At 41.4% G+C, this 12,486-nt stretch overlaps 1 protein-coding gene across 1 annotated transcript; it reads right to left on the bottom strand.

Annotated features, from left to right (window-relative positions):
- Positions 526-12,047, bottom strand: LOC109232681 (protein ECERIFERUM 1-like). Its single transcript, XM_019398432.1, has 3 exons — positions 12,027-12,047; positions 6,982-7,035; positions 526-1,005 (listed from the first exon to the last, which is right to left on the bottom strand). The coding sequence occupies exons 1-3, from the start codon at positions 12,045-12,047 to the stop codon at positions 526-528; spliced, it is 555 nt and encodes a 184-aa protein (XP_019253977.1).

Genomic DNA, 12,486 nt, shown 5'->3' with positions numbered 1-12,486 from the left:
TAAGTCACAAATCACCTCCCAAGCTATCCGAACCATCAGAATTCACATCCGATCCCTCTAACACATAAGTCAACGTCCGGTTGACTTTTCCAACTTAAGCTTTCTAAAAAGAGACTAAGTGTCTCAAACCTTACCAAAACCTTTCCGAACCCGAGCCAACCAACCCGATCACACATAGAACCAATGAACAAAGCAATAAGAAGCAGAAATGGGGGAAACGGAGCGGTAACTTATAAAACGACCGGCCGGGTCGTTACACACATATACATAGAGAATAAAAGACACCGGGTAGCCACTCTAAAGGCTACTATTTAAAAATTAGCCAGTGTGTCATGAATTTCAGTTTTACAGGACAAAAATATCCTGAATTTTCCTGAAGTTACGATTTTTAGTTTAAAATTTCAGGAGAAAATAAATATCGGTTAATCTCTAAATAACATTATATAGAGCAGTTATTATATATATAGTCTTGGGACCCCACACCAAATTAAATAATTGAAAAGAATGAAACAAATACATCTAACTTCAAGCAATAGACCATTCTTTGTTTAGCTCAAGTTTCAACTTCATTATCTCATCCTCTGACAAAGTCATGGTCACAATCCTTCCATCATCACCATCCTTGTTAGAATCATTTGTCCCAGCCGGAAGCACCACGAAAGTCCCTGCATCGCCAACTCCATCGATTAGGTAACTTACATTTGTCGGTTTGTGTCCGTTCCAGTCGAATCCATAGAGATCAGCACCTTCCACGTTCACGAAAGTCAAATTTGCTCCGTAAACATCCACATCTGATACTCCATGATCTTTCTCGATGGCTTCATCGATCTTTAATCGCTCGTTGATGATCTCATTTTTAATCAACCTTGCTAATTCACTAGGATTAGCTTCTCTAATTAATTGATCAACCTTTACCACACCAATGACTTGATAGTTTCCTACAAGGCCTTCATTCTTTTCTTCACTCTTTTTACAAATGGTCACAACTTTGGGCTCAGGCCATCTCTAATTTTAGAAATAGACTTCCAAATAATAGCACATGGCGATTCAAATGGGCCTTGAATTTATGTTCTTGATAGCAAATGGCCCAATTTGGAGGCAGTTATATGGAATGAAAATGACTCCATTTTGCAACTATTGTTAGCAATCCAATGATCTTCAACTAGCCCTGTCACGACCCAAAATCCACTAAGGGTCGTGATGGCGCCAGACACGCTGTCAGGCAAGCCAACACCAAGAAATTTAATTAAATTCTCGTTTTAGGACTTATTGAAATCATTCCGTTTATACATTAAACAGTAATTAATGAAATTTCACTGAAATAAGATGAAGTCTTTAGCAAATTTAATATTGAACAATCTCATAACCATAACCATCCCAGAACCCGGTGTCACAAGTGCATGAGCTATCTCTAGGATACAATTCAATACAACAACTGCCCGAAATACAAATAGGACAGAAAGTAAGTATGGATATCTGAAGGAGACTCTGCTGGTTGCGGGTCGTCTCGAGAAGTACAGCTCACCTAAGTCTCAGTATCAACCATGCTACTACACCCACTAGGCCGCTAGAGATGCATGTGCCTGTGCAACAAAAATGCACAGCAAGTGTAGCATGAGTACGAAAACAACGAGTACTAAGTAAGTATCCCGCCTAATATCGAAAAAGTAGAGACGAGAGGTCGACTTTGACACTTACTAGTTGTCCGATGATGATACACAATTAATATAATAAAATCCAGGATCTTTATAAAGCATGATCGTAATTCAACAGAATGAAACAAGCAATCAATTCCTTTATTCAAAGGGAAATTTCAAAATTTTATTTTCATCAATTATACATTTATTCTCAAGTCAGGGAGTGACAATATCAACTTCAATGAATTTTAAGGCAAGCAATAGAAGCATGCGCAACTCATGTCGAGGTCGTACAGCCCGATCCAACAATATTTAAAATGTGCACTGCCAGAGGGTCGAATGGCGCGAACCATAGATGCATCTATTACCCCGCTCACGAATCATAGATTCGACGCGGTCAAACACAAATAAACAATCACCCTGCTCGCGAATCATACATGTGACGCAGGTACACATAGAAACACATATTCAAATAGTCAATCAAGACTTCATCTAGGAAACAATTGTTCAAGGAGGTGTACATTTCTCTTTTACAAGTCAAGAAAAATGAAGTTTAACTCTTTTAGAAAAATCATTTGCCACTTCGATATGATTTAAGCAAATTAAACCATCAATATAGTTACAATTATTAAAATTAAGCATGCTTTTGGGTCCTAGACTCGGACATAGGCATAATAGCAGCTACGCACGGACTCTCGTCACCTCGTGCATACGTAGCCCCTACAAATAATAGCACATATGTTCAATCAACTCACCTATGGGGACAATTCCCTCTTACAAGGTTAGCAAGGAGACTCACCTCGCTTCGAAGTTCCATAACCGGTCTTCCACGCCTTTCCGAAGACTCAATTCGATGCACAACGCTCCAAAGCTAGCCTATAGTTACGCAAATCCATTAATATACGATCAACTAGTCATATTAATCCAATTTATAACAAATCCTAACCCCGATCGAAAAGTTGACAAAATCGCCCTCGAGCCCACGTGCCAGAATTCCGAAATTTTTTGAAGATAAAGTATACCCATAACCTCACGAACTCAAATATATAATTTCCTCTTACTTTCATGACCAAAATCATGGTCAAAATCCAAGAATACTAAATTTTCTAGGTTTTCCTCAAACCCCCAAATTTCAATCGATTTACATGTTAAAACCCATATATAATCAATGTATTTTACTCAAGAGAGGTGGGGTTAGCTTACCTTGTTGTTGATGATGAAAACCCCCACTTGAAGCTGTCCAAATCGCCCACACCAACTAAAAATGGGAGAAAAATAACCATCTCCCGATTTTTAAAAGAACACACTGCCTCCAGCATTTCCTGCGGAAATTTCCATCGCAGGTGCGGTCTCAGCCAACTCGCTCAAGTCCGCTTCTACGGTCCGCTTCTGCAGAAGATACGCCGCACCTGCGCCCTCAGCCAAGCCCAGCCATTCTCCGCTTATGTGACACTAGGGCCGCTTCTGCGGCTCCACACTTACGGCCCAAGTCTCGCAGGTGCGGTTACACGAGCAACTTCAATTCTTCCTCCAAATTCCAATTCGATCCGTTAACCACCCGGAATCCACCCGAGGTCCCCCGGGGCCCCAACCAATCATACCAACCAGTCCAAAACACATTGCGAACTTGCTCGAGGCCTCAAATCATACTAAACAACGCTAAAATCATGAATCACACCCCAAATCAAACTTTATGAACTTGAGAAATTCAAACTTCAACATTCAATGCCGGAACCTATCAAATCGCCTCCGATTGACCTCAAATTTTGCACATAAGTCATATTCGACCTTACAGACCTACTCCAACTTCCGGAATCGGAATCCGACCCCGATATCAAAAAGTCCACTCCCGGTCAAACTTCTCAAAAACCTTCAAATTCCTATCTTTAGCCAAATGACTCCAAAATGACCCACGGACCTCCGAATTCACTTCCGATCGAGCTCCCAATGCCAGAATCACCATATGGAGATATTCCCAAACTCGGAATCCCAAACGGACATTGATAACACTGAATTGCACTTCCACCCCAAACTTATAAAATTCCTCCAAAATGCTAACTTCCACATTAGGTGCCGAAACGTTCCCGTGTCTTCCAAAACCCGATCCGGACATACGCCCAAGTCCGAAATCATCATATGAACCTGTTAGAACTTTGGAATCCCGATTCTGAGGTTGTTTACTCAAAAATCCAATCTTAGTTGACTCTTTCAACTTAAAGCTTCCGAAATGAGAATTCTCTTTCCAAATCAACTCCGAACTTCCTAGAATTCAATTCCGACCATGCGTACAAGTCATAATACCTGAAATGAAGCTGCCCATGGCCTCAAACTGCTAAACGAACTAGAGCTCAAAACGACCGGTCGGGTCGTTACATTCTCTCCCACTTAAACATACGTTCAAATGTGCTAAGAACTGCGCTGGAGTTGTCTGAAATCACAGTTAAACACCTTGTGCACCTACCCGTGCTACCACAACTTAGTTGATCACGCTAGGTCAAGCAAATCCGAAGATATTCTCTTTTATTCAAACAAATGAGCCTTAGAGCTCAGTTTCAACATTTGAAATTCTCAGCCAGACCTGCTTTCAACATATGAACACCGTATCAATCACCACATGATGCACCGATACAAGATTACATACCTTTGCTGAATTCACACTATGCACCACGTCATTCACAGGACCTTAATAACATCCCCTGACCACAATGGCCGACTTTCCCCCAATCTGATGCTCACAATGCACCTCATGATACATTTAAGTCTTGTTCTAACTCTTTCAATACTACCACGACGGAAGAGACATGTAGAGATTCATAACCAACTGCTGGGTCAACAATCATTGAGGCTACACTCCTGAACAGTACATTACCTTATTCTGAACCAAATAATGATCTTTGCTCTTTAATATACTTCATACAATCCGATCAAACTGATCCTAGATCCAATAACCTTGTCTCACCCAGTACAAACTGTTCAGGCAACAAGCCCCCCAGACATGACCAAAAGTCTCATATGATGCCACAATGTACCAATAGGCTACCAATTCGAACATGATACATAAGGAAACCGAACTCTAGAAGGGACTACTCAACTCACGCTGCTAACATGGACTTTCCTCAAAAAATGGAAAACAAAACACACAAAAAATTAGAATACAGAAAACTGCACTCCACATCATACTATTGCGGCGTGCAACCCGATCCAAACAACATACCCATGGCGGCGTACCACCCGATCCACACATAAAATTCACATAAGGAGATTTCACACCGAGCTGAATTGCTCATTACAACAAAATACCGAATATGGGTCACAGCCACGCTAAGTGCATAATACCATCCCTGAGGGGACACATAGCACCATAAGCTAACAGACTCAAGCACAACTGAGGTACGATATATGTTCTGAAACTAAAGAGCCATAATGCTCACATAACACCATCGCTACGCGGAACCTCAACACATAAGAAATTACCAAGCCGTTTCGCAATTCACACGGCACAAGATAGCATTATATGAGATAGCCAACGACGAATTAACATCTAACGTCCGAATACTCCTCCATAAGGAGAGCTATGCTGAAATGAACACATTCGGCCTGATATAGGGCCCATATTCATATTTAAATCCATCCGCAGACCTCAAGCCGATTCTGATCATACCGAACTAGGCTAATAATCCTTTTTGGGTCCATAATAACCCCTCCTTCCCATAACACACAAGAATAACCATCATAACCGAAGAAATCCTCCATGGTCCACGACCCAATAAACTGAGTGCCCTCCAGGCATAAATTCTCAAATTAACGATATCACCACAATCTTCATACTTTGTTTCATTCTTCAATCAATCAAGTCACTACGTGGAACACTTATACAACCTTCCCGTGGAACACGCTCCCACGACCTTCCGTAAAAGATAACAAGTCTGCATATCTATGCCACCGGCCGCACTAACACTGAAAAACGATCAAGAATCCATAACCAGCCTCTTTCACAAATCACGGATCTCAGGCGACGCTGAAGACAAATGCCAGCTTACTCTAAACATTCAAATCCCTTTCATGATCATCCGAGCTCGTGACGTCCTTGCGAACACCAAACCGCAACCTTGATCCTTACCTTCAAATTTTTTACCGCTCGCTGCACCTAACAAGCCAGCATGCGACAGTACAAGAATTTCATCACGACTCCTGAACCCCAAACATGGTAAACACTTTCTCATATGGGAAACTTTTTACTTAACTCATTCCAAGAGCACCGTAGCAACACACGAGCGAATTCTCACAACCGTAGAAGATGCAATTCTTCAAATAGTGGCCTAAACCACCATAGCCCTTTCCGGGATCCGGCTACACATAGCAGGCCATAATACTGGAATACTTCCGAATAGATTCAATTTCGACGGTCGTCAAGCCTCACAGGTACCATCACAAATCACTTGCATAACTTAAATCACGCTGAAAGAACTGATCACTGCCACCGGTATGCCAACTCAACCATGGCTAACCAATCCAACCTCTTCCAATCTATCCTTAATTGCCTTAGAATAATAATAACTTCATTCAACACATAATGCACTCAACCCGAGTGGCCTTGTAACACGAGACCATGTTGTCTCAAATCCCACAAACCATCTCATACCTTCCTTGTGCACATATTCGCATCTCGACTGGTACATCCATTCTGGTACTTCCTTTACGAATCTGAAGTCCTTCTCTCCCTTTCCTTCCTGTGCTACACTGCAAGTCAAAACATCATAGGGCATTCTGCCCCTTACCGTAAGCTGCTTCACAAACTCGATCCTTAAACATACCGCGGGCTTGAATCATTAGGCATCGCATTTTTTACCTTTAAATCTACTAGGACCGTTGTTGAGAGCCACCCACTCTGAATTGGTCCCGAATATACTCAACTCCATGAATACCCTCTCGACGAAGCACTCGACCGAATCACTTTCCTTGAAACCTACATCTACACAAGGCATAAATCCTGAATCCTTCCCCAAATCTGAATGTGAGCCAATGAGGACAGCCCTAGCACACCCTTGACACTTCCTTTGCTCAAATTACCTCTTATGTCTTTTTCAGTTAGCTTAAATAACCCATCAATATACTAATAACCGGAAATCTCATAAATAGACTACCATGCAATCCAACCGTAGGTAGTGGGACTCTCCCACTTAGCTTGAAGCCACTATTACACAACTTTGGAACCCACCAAGATTCTTTATCTCTTATTGACATAACCTTGGGCAATTAAACAGCCAGATTCCTCGAAATCCTTCTGTTAGCATTTCATGAGCACTCTGAATCTCTAGCAACATTCACATATTCGGCCTCTTACCGGATAGACGGTAGAATCCTTCGCAGGAGCTTCACCAACCATGCGACCACTGACCTGCTCATAGGAGAGAACCACCTGAGCCCGTGCTCATTCACCAGTTGCACAAGTCCATTCACTCCTCATGGACATCAACTAAATGTGCGAAATATCTTCCAATTCAAAATTATGTTGTATCCTCCTTCATATCAAGCAGCTCTTTCCGTCATATCAAATCCCCGGCTGAGTAATAGCCATATTTCAAATTAAGTCTGTAGACCCAGCCACTGAATTCACATACTACTCTGCCACTCTCCCACTTTGGGCAGACTCCCTTCTTTAAGGAAACTACTCGATCTCCACTTCTTACACCTGGCCTTCTAGAAGTTTAACCACCGCGTGACACTCCCCACGCATCCTTCCTCACCCTTTGCTGCTCAGCTAATGCCTTAGATCAAAATCTATTTCAGTAGCACTTGAGCCAACAGACCGCGACAAACTTTTAAACCTTTCCGAAGATCATCATTCTCGAGCCGTCAGCATTAGAAATACACATTCAATCTTGAACCACCGTACCCCGCGATCTCTGATAGCCGCTTCTCCAATACTATCTTACAATATCCTACCCCATGGGCGAATTATTGAAGGTCTTAACACCGACGAACTTAGTAGTTTCAACAAGGACAACGACACCTCATCACAGATGAAAATTCCACCACGCTCGCAAATACCAAGCCTCGTTACTCTATCAACCCAAAGCTAAACATTCTTAGCCCGATTGCTCTTCCCCTGCTAGGAATAAAATACCGAATCTCTAAATCATGTACTGAGTAAACCTCCCCTCAAGTCATTCACTGCCCCTACACGTAGGCAACCACCCTACCGTCACATCAATATCGCGCGACAACCATTCATAAGCATCATGGCAACTTGTGCCTAGCCTCAGAGCTCTCAGAAGTATGACTACTAAGCTGAACAATAGAATACCTTTCCACAAGGCGACGACAATAGTCAAATCAACTATACCGGGAGAAGCATCCCATACCACCTCTGTAGTACCTTTAAAATTTCTCAATTCCTGATTTATAATAAACGCTCCACGTCGCATAAGATTGAATAGGAAGGAAATAAAGGCATAATCCTCAAAGGAATCAAACCGCACGATGAGGAATCAAGAAGGGAAGTACTCCTAACAACCCTGTAGACTCCCGAAGATAAGTACAGACGTCTCCGTACCAATCTGCGAGACTCTTCTAGACTTGCTCATGACTCGTGAGACCTAAGGAAACCTAGTGCTCTGATACCATGTTGTCACGACCCAAAATCCACTAAGGGTCGTGATGGCGCCGGACACGCTGTTAGGCAAGCCAACACCAAGAAATTTAAATAAGTTCTCGTTTTAGGACTTATTAAAATCATTCCTTTTAAACATTAAACAGTAATTAATGAAATTTCACTGAAATAAGATGAAGTCTTTAGCAAATTTAATATTTAACAATCTTATAACCATAACCATCCCATAACTCGGTATCACAAGTGCATGAGCTATCTCTAGGATACAATTCAATACAACAACTGCCCGGAATACAAATAGGAAAGAAAGTAAATATGGAAATCTGAAGGGGACTCTGCTGGCTGCGGGTCATCTCGAGAAGTACAGCTCACCTAAGTCTCCGTATCAACCATGCTGCTATGCCCACTAGGCCGCTAGAGATGCATCTGCCTGTGCAACAAAAATGCACAGCAAGTGTAGCATGAGTACGAAAAGTGTACTCAGTAAGTATCCCGCCTAATCTCGAAGAAGTAGAGACGAGAGGTCAACTTCGATACTTATTAGTGATCCGATGATGATACACAATTAGTTTAATAAAATCCAGGATATTTATAAAGCATGGTCGTAATTCAATAGAATGAAACAAGTAATCAATTCCTTTATTCAAAGGGAAATTTCAAAATTTCGTTTTCATCAATAAAACATTTATTCTCAAGTCAAGGAGTGACAATATGAACTTCAATGAATTTCAAGGCAAGCAATACAAGCATGCGCAACTCATACCGAGGTCGTACGGCCCGATCCAACAATATTAAAAATGTGCACTGCTAGAGGGTTGAATGGCGCGAACCATAGATGCATCTATTACCCCGCTCGCGAATCATACATGCGACGTGGTCAAACACAAATAAACAATCACCCTGCTCGCGAATCATACATGCGACGCAGGTACACATAGAAACACATATTCAAACAGTCAATCAAGACTTCATCTAGGAAACAATTGTTCAAGGAGGTGTACATTTCTCTTTTACTAGTAAAGAAAAATGAAGTTTAACTCTTTTAGAAAAATTATTTGCCACTTCGATATGACTTAAGCAAATTAAACCATCAATATAGTTACAATTATTAAAAGTAAGCATGTTTTTGGATCCTAGACTACCCGGACATAGGCATAATAGCAGCTAAGCACGGACTGTCGTCACCTCGTGCGTACGTAGCCCCCATAAATAACAGCACATATGTTCAATTAACTATCCTATGGGGACAATTTCCTCTTACAAGGTTAGAAAGGAAACTCACCTCGCTCCGAAGTTCCATAACCGGCCTTCCACGCCTTTCCGAAGACTCAATTCGATGCACAATGCTCCTAAGCTAGCCTATTCTTACGCAAATCCATTAATATACGATCAACTACTCATATTAATCCAATTTATAACAATTCTTAACCCCGATCGAAAAGTTGACAAAATCGCTCTCGGGCCCACGTGACCGAATTCTGAAATTTTTTGAAGATAAAGTTTACCCCATAACCTCACGAACTCAAATATATAATTTGCTCTTAATTTCATGACCAAAATCGTGGTCAAAATCCAAGAATACTAAATTTTCTAGGTTTTCCTCAAACCCCCAAATTTCAATCAATTTACATGTTAAAACCCGTACATAATCAATGTATTTAACTCAAGATAGGTGGGGTTAGCTTACCTTGTATTTGATGATGAAAAACACCACTAGAAGCTCTCCCAATCGCCCACACCAACTGAAAATGGGAGAAAAATGACCATCTCCCGATTTTTAAAAGAACACACTGCCTCCAGCATTTCCGCACTTGCGGTGCGCCAGCTGCACCTGCGGCTCCGCACCTGCGGAAATTTCCATCGCAGGTGCGGTCTCAGCCAACTTGCTCAAGTCCGCTTCTGCGGAGCCTTGACCGCTTTTGCAGTCCGCTTCTGCGGAAGATACGCCGCACCTGCGCCCTCAGCCAAGCCCAGCCATTTTCCGCTTCTGCGACACAAGGCCCGCTTCTGCGGCTCCGCACCTGCAGCCCAAGTCTCGCAGGTCCGGTTACACCAGCAACCAGCAACTTCAGTTCTTCTTCCAAATTCTAATTCGATCCGTTAACCACCCGGAATCCACCCGAGGCCCCCGGGACCCCAACCAATCATACCAACCAGTCCCGAAACACATTGCGGACTTGCTCGAGGCCTCAAATCATACTAAACAACGCTAAAATCAGGAATCACACCCCAAATCAAACTTGATGAACTTGAGAAATTCAAACTTCAACATTTGATGTTGGAACCTATCAAATTGCCCCCGATTGACCTCAAATTTTGCACACAAGTCATATTCGACCTTACGGACATACTCCAACTTCCGGAATCGGAATCCGACCCCGATATCAAAAAGTTCTCTCCCGGTCAAACTTCTCAAAAACCTTCAAATTCATATCTTTAGTCGAATGACTCCAAAATCACACACGGACCTCCGAATTCACTTCCGATCGTTCTCCCAAGGCCAGAGTCACCATACGGAGCTATTCCCAGACTCAGAATCCCAAACAAACATTGATAACACTGAAATGCACTTCCACCCCAAACTTATGAAATTCCTCCAAAATGCTAACTTCTACATTAGGTGCCGAAACGTTCCCGGGTCTTCCATAACCTGATCCGGACATACGCCCAAGTCCGAAATCATCATACGAACCTATTGGAACCTTCGAATCCCGATTTCAAGGTTGTTTACTCAAAAATCCAATCTTAGTCGATTCTTTCAACTTAAAACTTCCGAAATGAGAATTCTCTTTCCAAATCAACTCCGAACTTCTCGGAATTCAATTCCGACCATGCGTACAAGTCATAATACCTAAAATAACATTGTCCATGGCCTCAAACTGCTGAACGACGCGCTAGAGCTCGAAACGACCAGTCGGGTCGTTACAGGCCCGACTCGTTTTATTGAAAGTGGATCCTCCACAATCTTTTGTAGACTTTGGGTTGAGTTTACTTTGGTTAATGAATGAGCCAAGTTATTGGGCCGGGCTGATTGGTACCCAACAACTACTTTTCCCAAAATGTTAATAAATTCGGTGGCTAGAATACGTCTCCGAGTACATTGGCCCAACTTTGGCCTAATGAAACTCCTCCACATTTGAATTTGTATGCTACATTGATAGCCCAAGATATAAATAGTTATCATTTTAGTCATCTAACAATATATCTTTTGTTGATGTACACTTTTAAGGTTAATCGAATTTAATAATTAAACATAAAAATTAATACGACACCTAAATAATAATAAGCACTTCAAATTCGAAAAAGATATAAAAATTTAATAGATTGATATATGAATATTGGAGAACAAATAGATTGACGCATTTCAGTAACACTTGATAAGAAAGTGATCATACAACCCATTATTTAAGGTTAATAAATATGGTGCACTTCATATTCTATTAAATATTATAGGCAGAATAGCCTGGGAGACACTTGTACTTGTTCCGGTTTGTCATCCCGGTCCCTACACTCCATAAAGTTTCTTCTAGACACTTCAACTTAATCAAAACAAGACTTTTAAACCCTCCGGAATCGCGTGATACTCACTTGCCTGACGTGGATGACAAATCAGCATCCACATCAGATTCTATGCCAAAATAATACTATTATTTAACAAAATTTTAATTTCTTAAACAAAAAATAAAATAAAATAAAATAAGCAAAAAATTAAAATTAAAGAAAACCCCTCCTTTCTTCAAACCCACCCACTCAACCTTCTTAAAATAATAACTCACCTTCCATGGCTTCTCCACCATGAGTACCACTACTTCTTCGCTTGAGTTTATACTCAAGCGAATTGAGATTGAGATTGAGATTGAGATTCTTCGCTTGTTTTAAGTTTTATTCACCAATTAACCAAGAGTGATTTTTCAATAGAAAAATGCAGCTTTGCAGTAGTGGAAAAAGTTCGTCAATTTTTTTTTTTTGGGTGCATCGTTTTTCAAATCAGCTATGTCAATAAACCTTTCTGTTTAGATTTTACACTTCTTAAATCCTTTGTCTTAAACTCGTCTTTATAGCTTCTTGTTTACAAACTGAGAATTCCACTACTTGAGATTATATTTTACTATTCGTGAAGAAGACGAGGAGAAGGGCCAGGGGGATCAGAATGAAGAGGGAAGGGACTGAAGAAGAAGGAGGGGTGAGCGAAGGGGGAAGGGATTGAAGAAAAGAGGGGGAGGGGGGCAGAACGAA

Source organism: Nicotiana attenuata, chromosome 9 (genome assembly GCF_001879085.1).
Source record: "Nicotiana attenuata strain UT chromosome 9, NIATTr2, whole genome shotgun sequence".
Lineage (NCBI taxonomy): Eukaryota > Viridiplantae > Streptophyta > Magnoliopsida > Solanales > Solanaceae > Nicotiana > Nicotiana attenuata.
The sequence above is the reverse complement of the archived record's forward strand: the minus strand, read 5'-3'. Positions and strand labels throughout refer to the sequence as shown.

What these genes read in the sequence shown, in the direction of transcription:
- LOC109232681 (XM_019398432.1), bottom strand. Translation starts at nt 12,047, where the DNA reads ATGGTGGAGAAGCCATGGAAG. An exon ending in TGGTGGAGAAGCCATGGAAG is followed by an intron (nt 7,036 to 12,026) that starts GTGAGTTATTAT and finishes TCCTATGAGCAG; the next exon opens with GTCAGTGGTCGCATGGTTGG. An exon ending in AGGATTCTACCGTCTATCCG is followed by an intron (nt 1,006 to 6,981) that starts GTAAGAGGCCGA and finishes TTCTAAAATTAG; the next exon opens with AGATGGCCTGAGCCCAAAGT.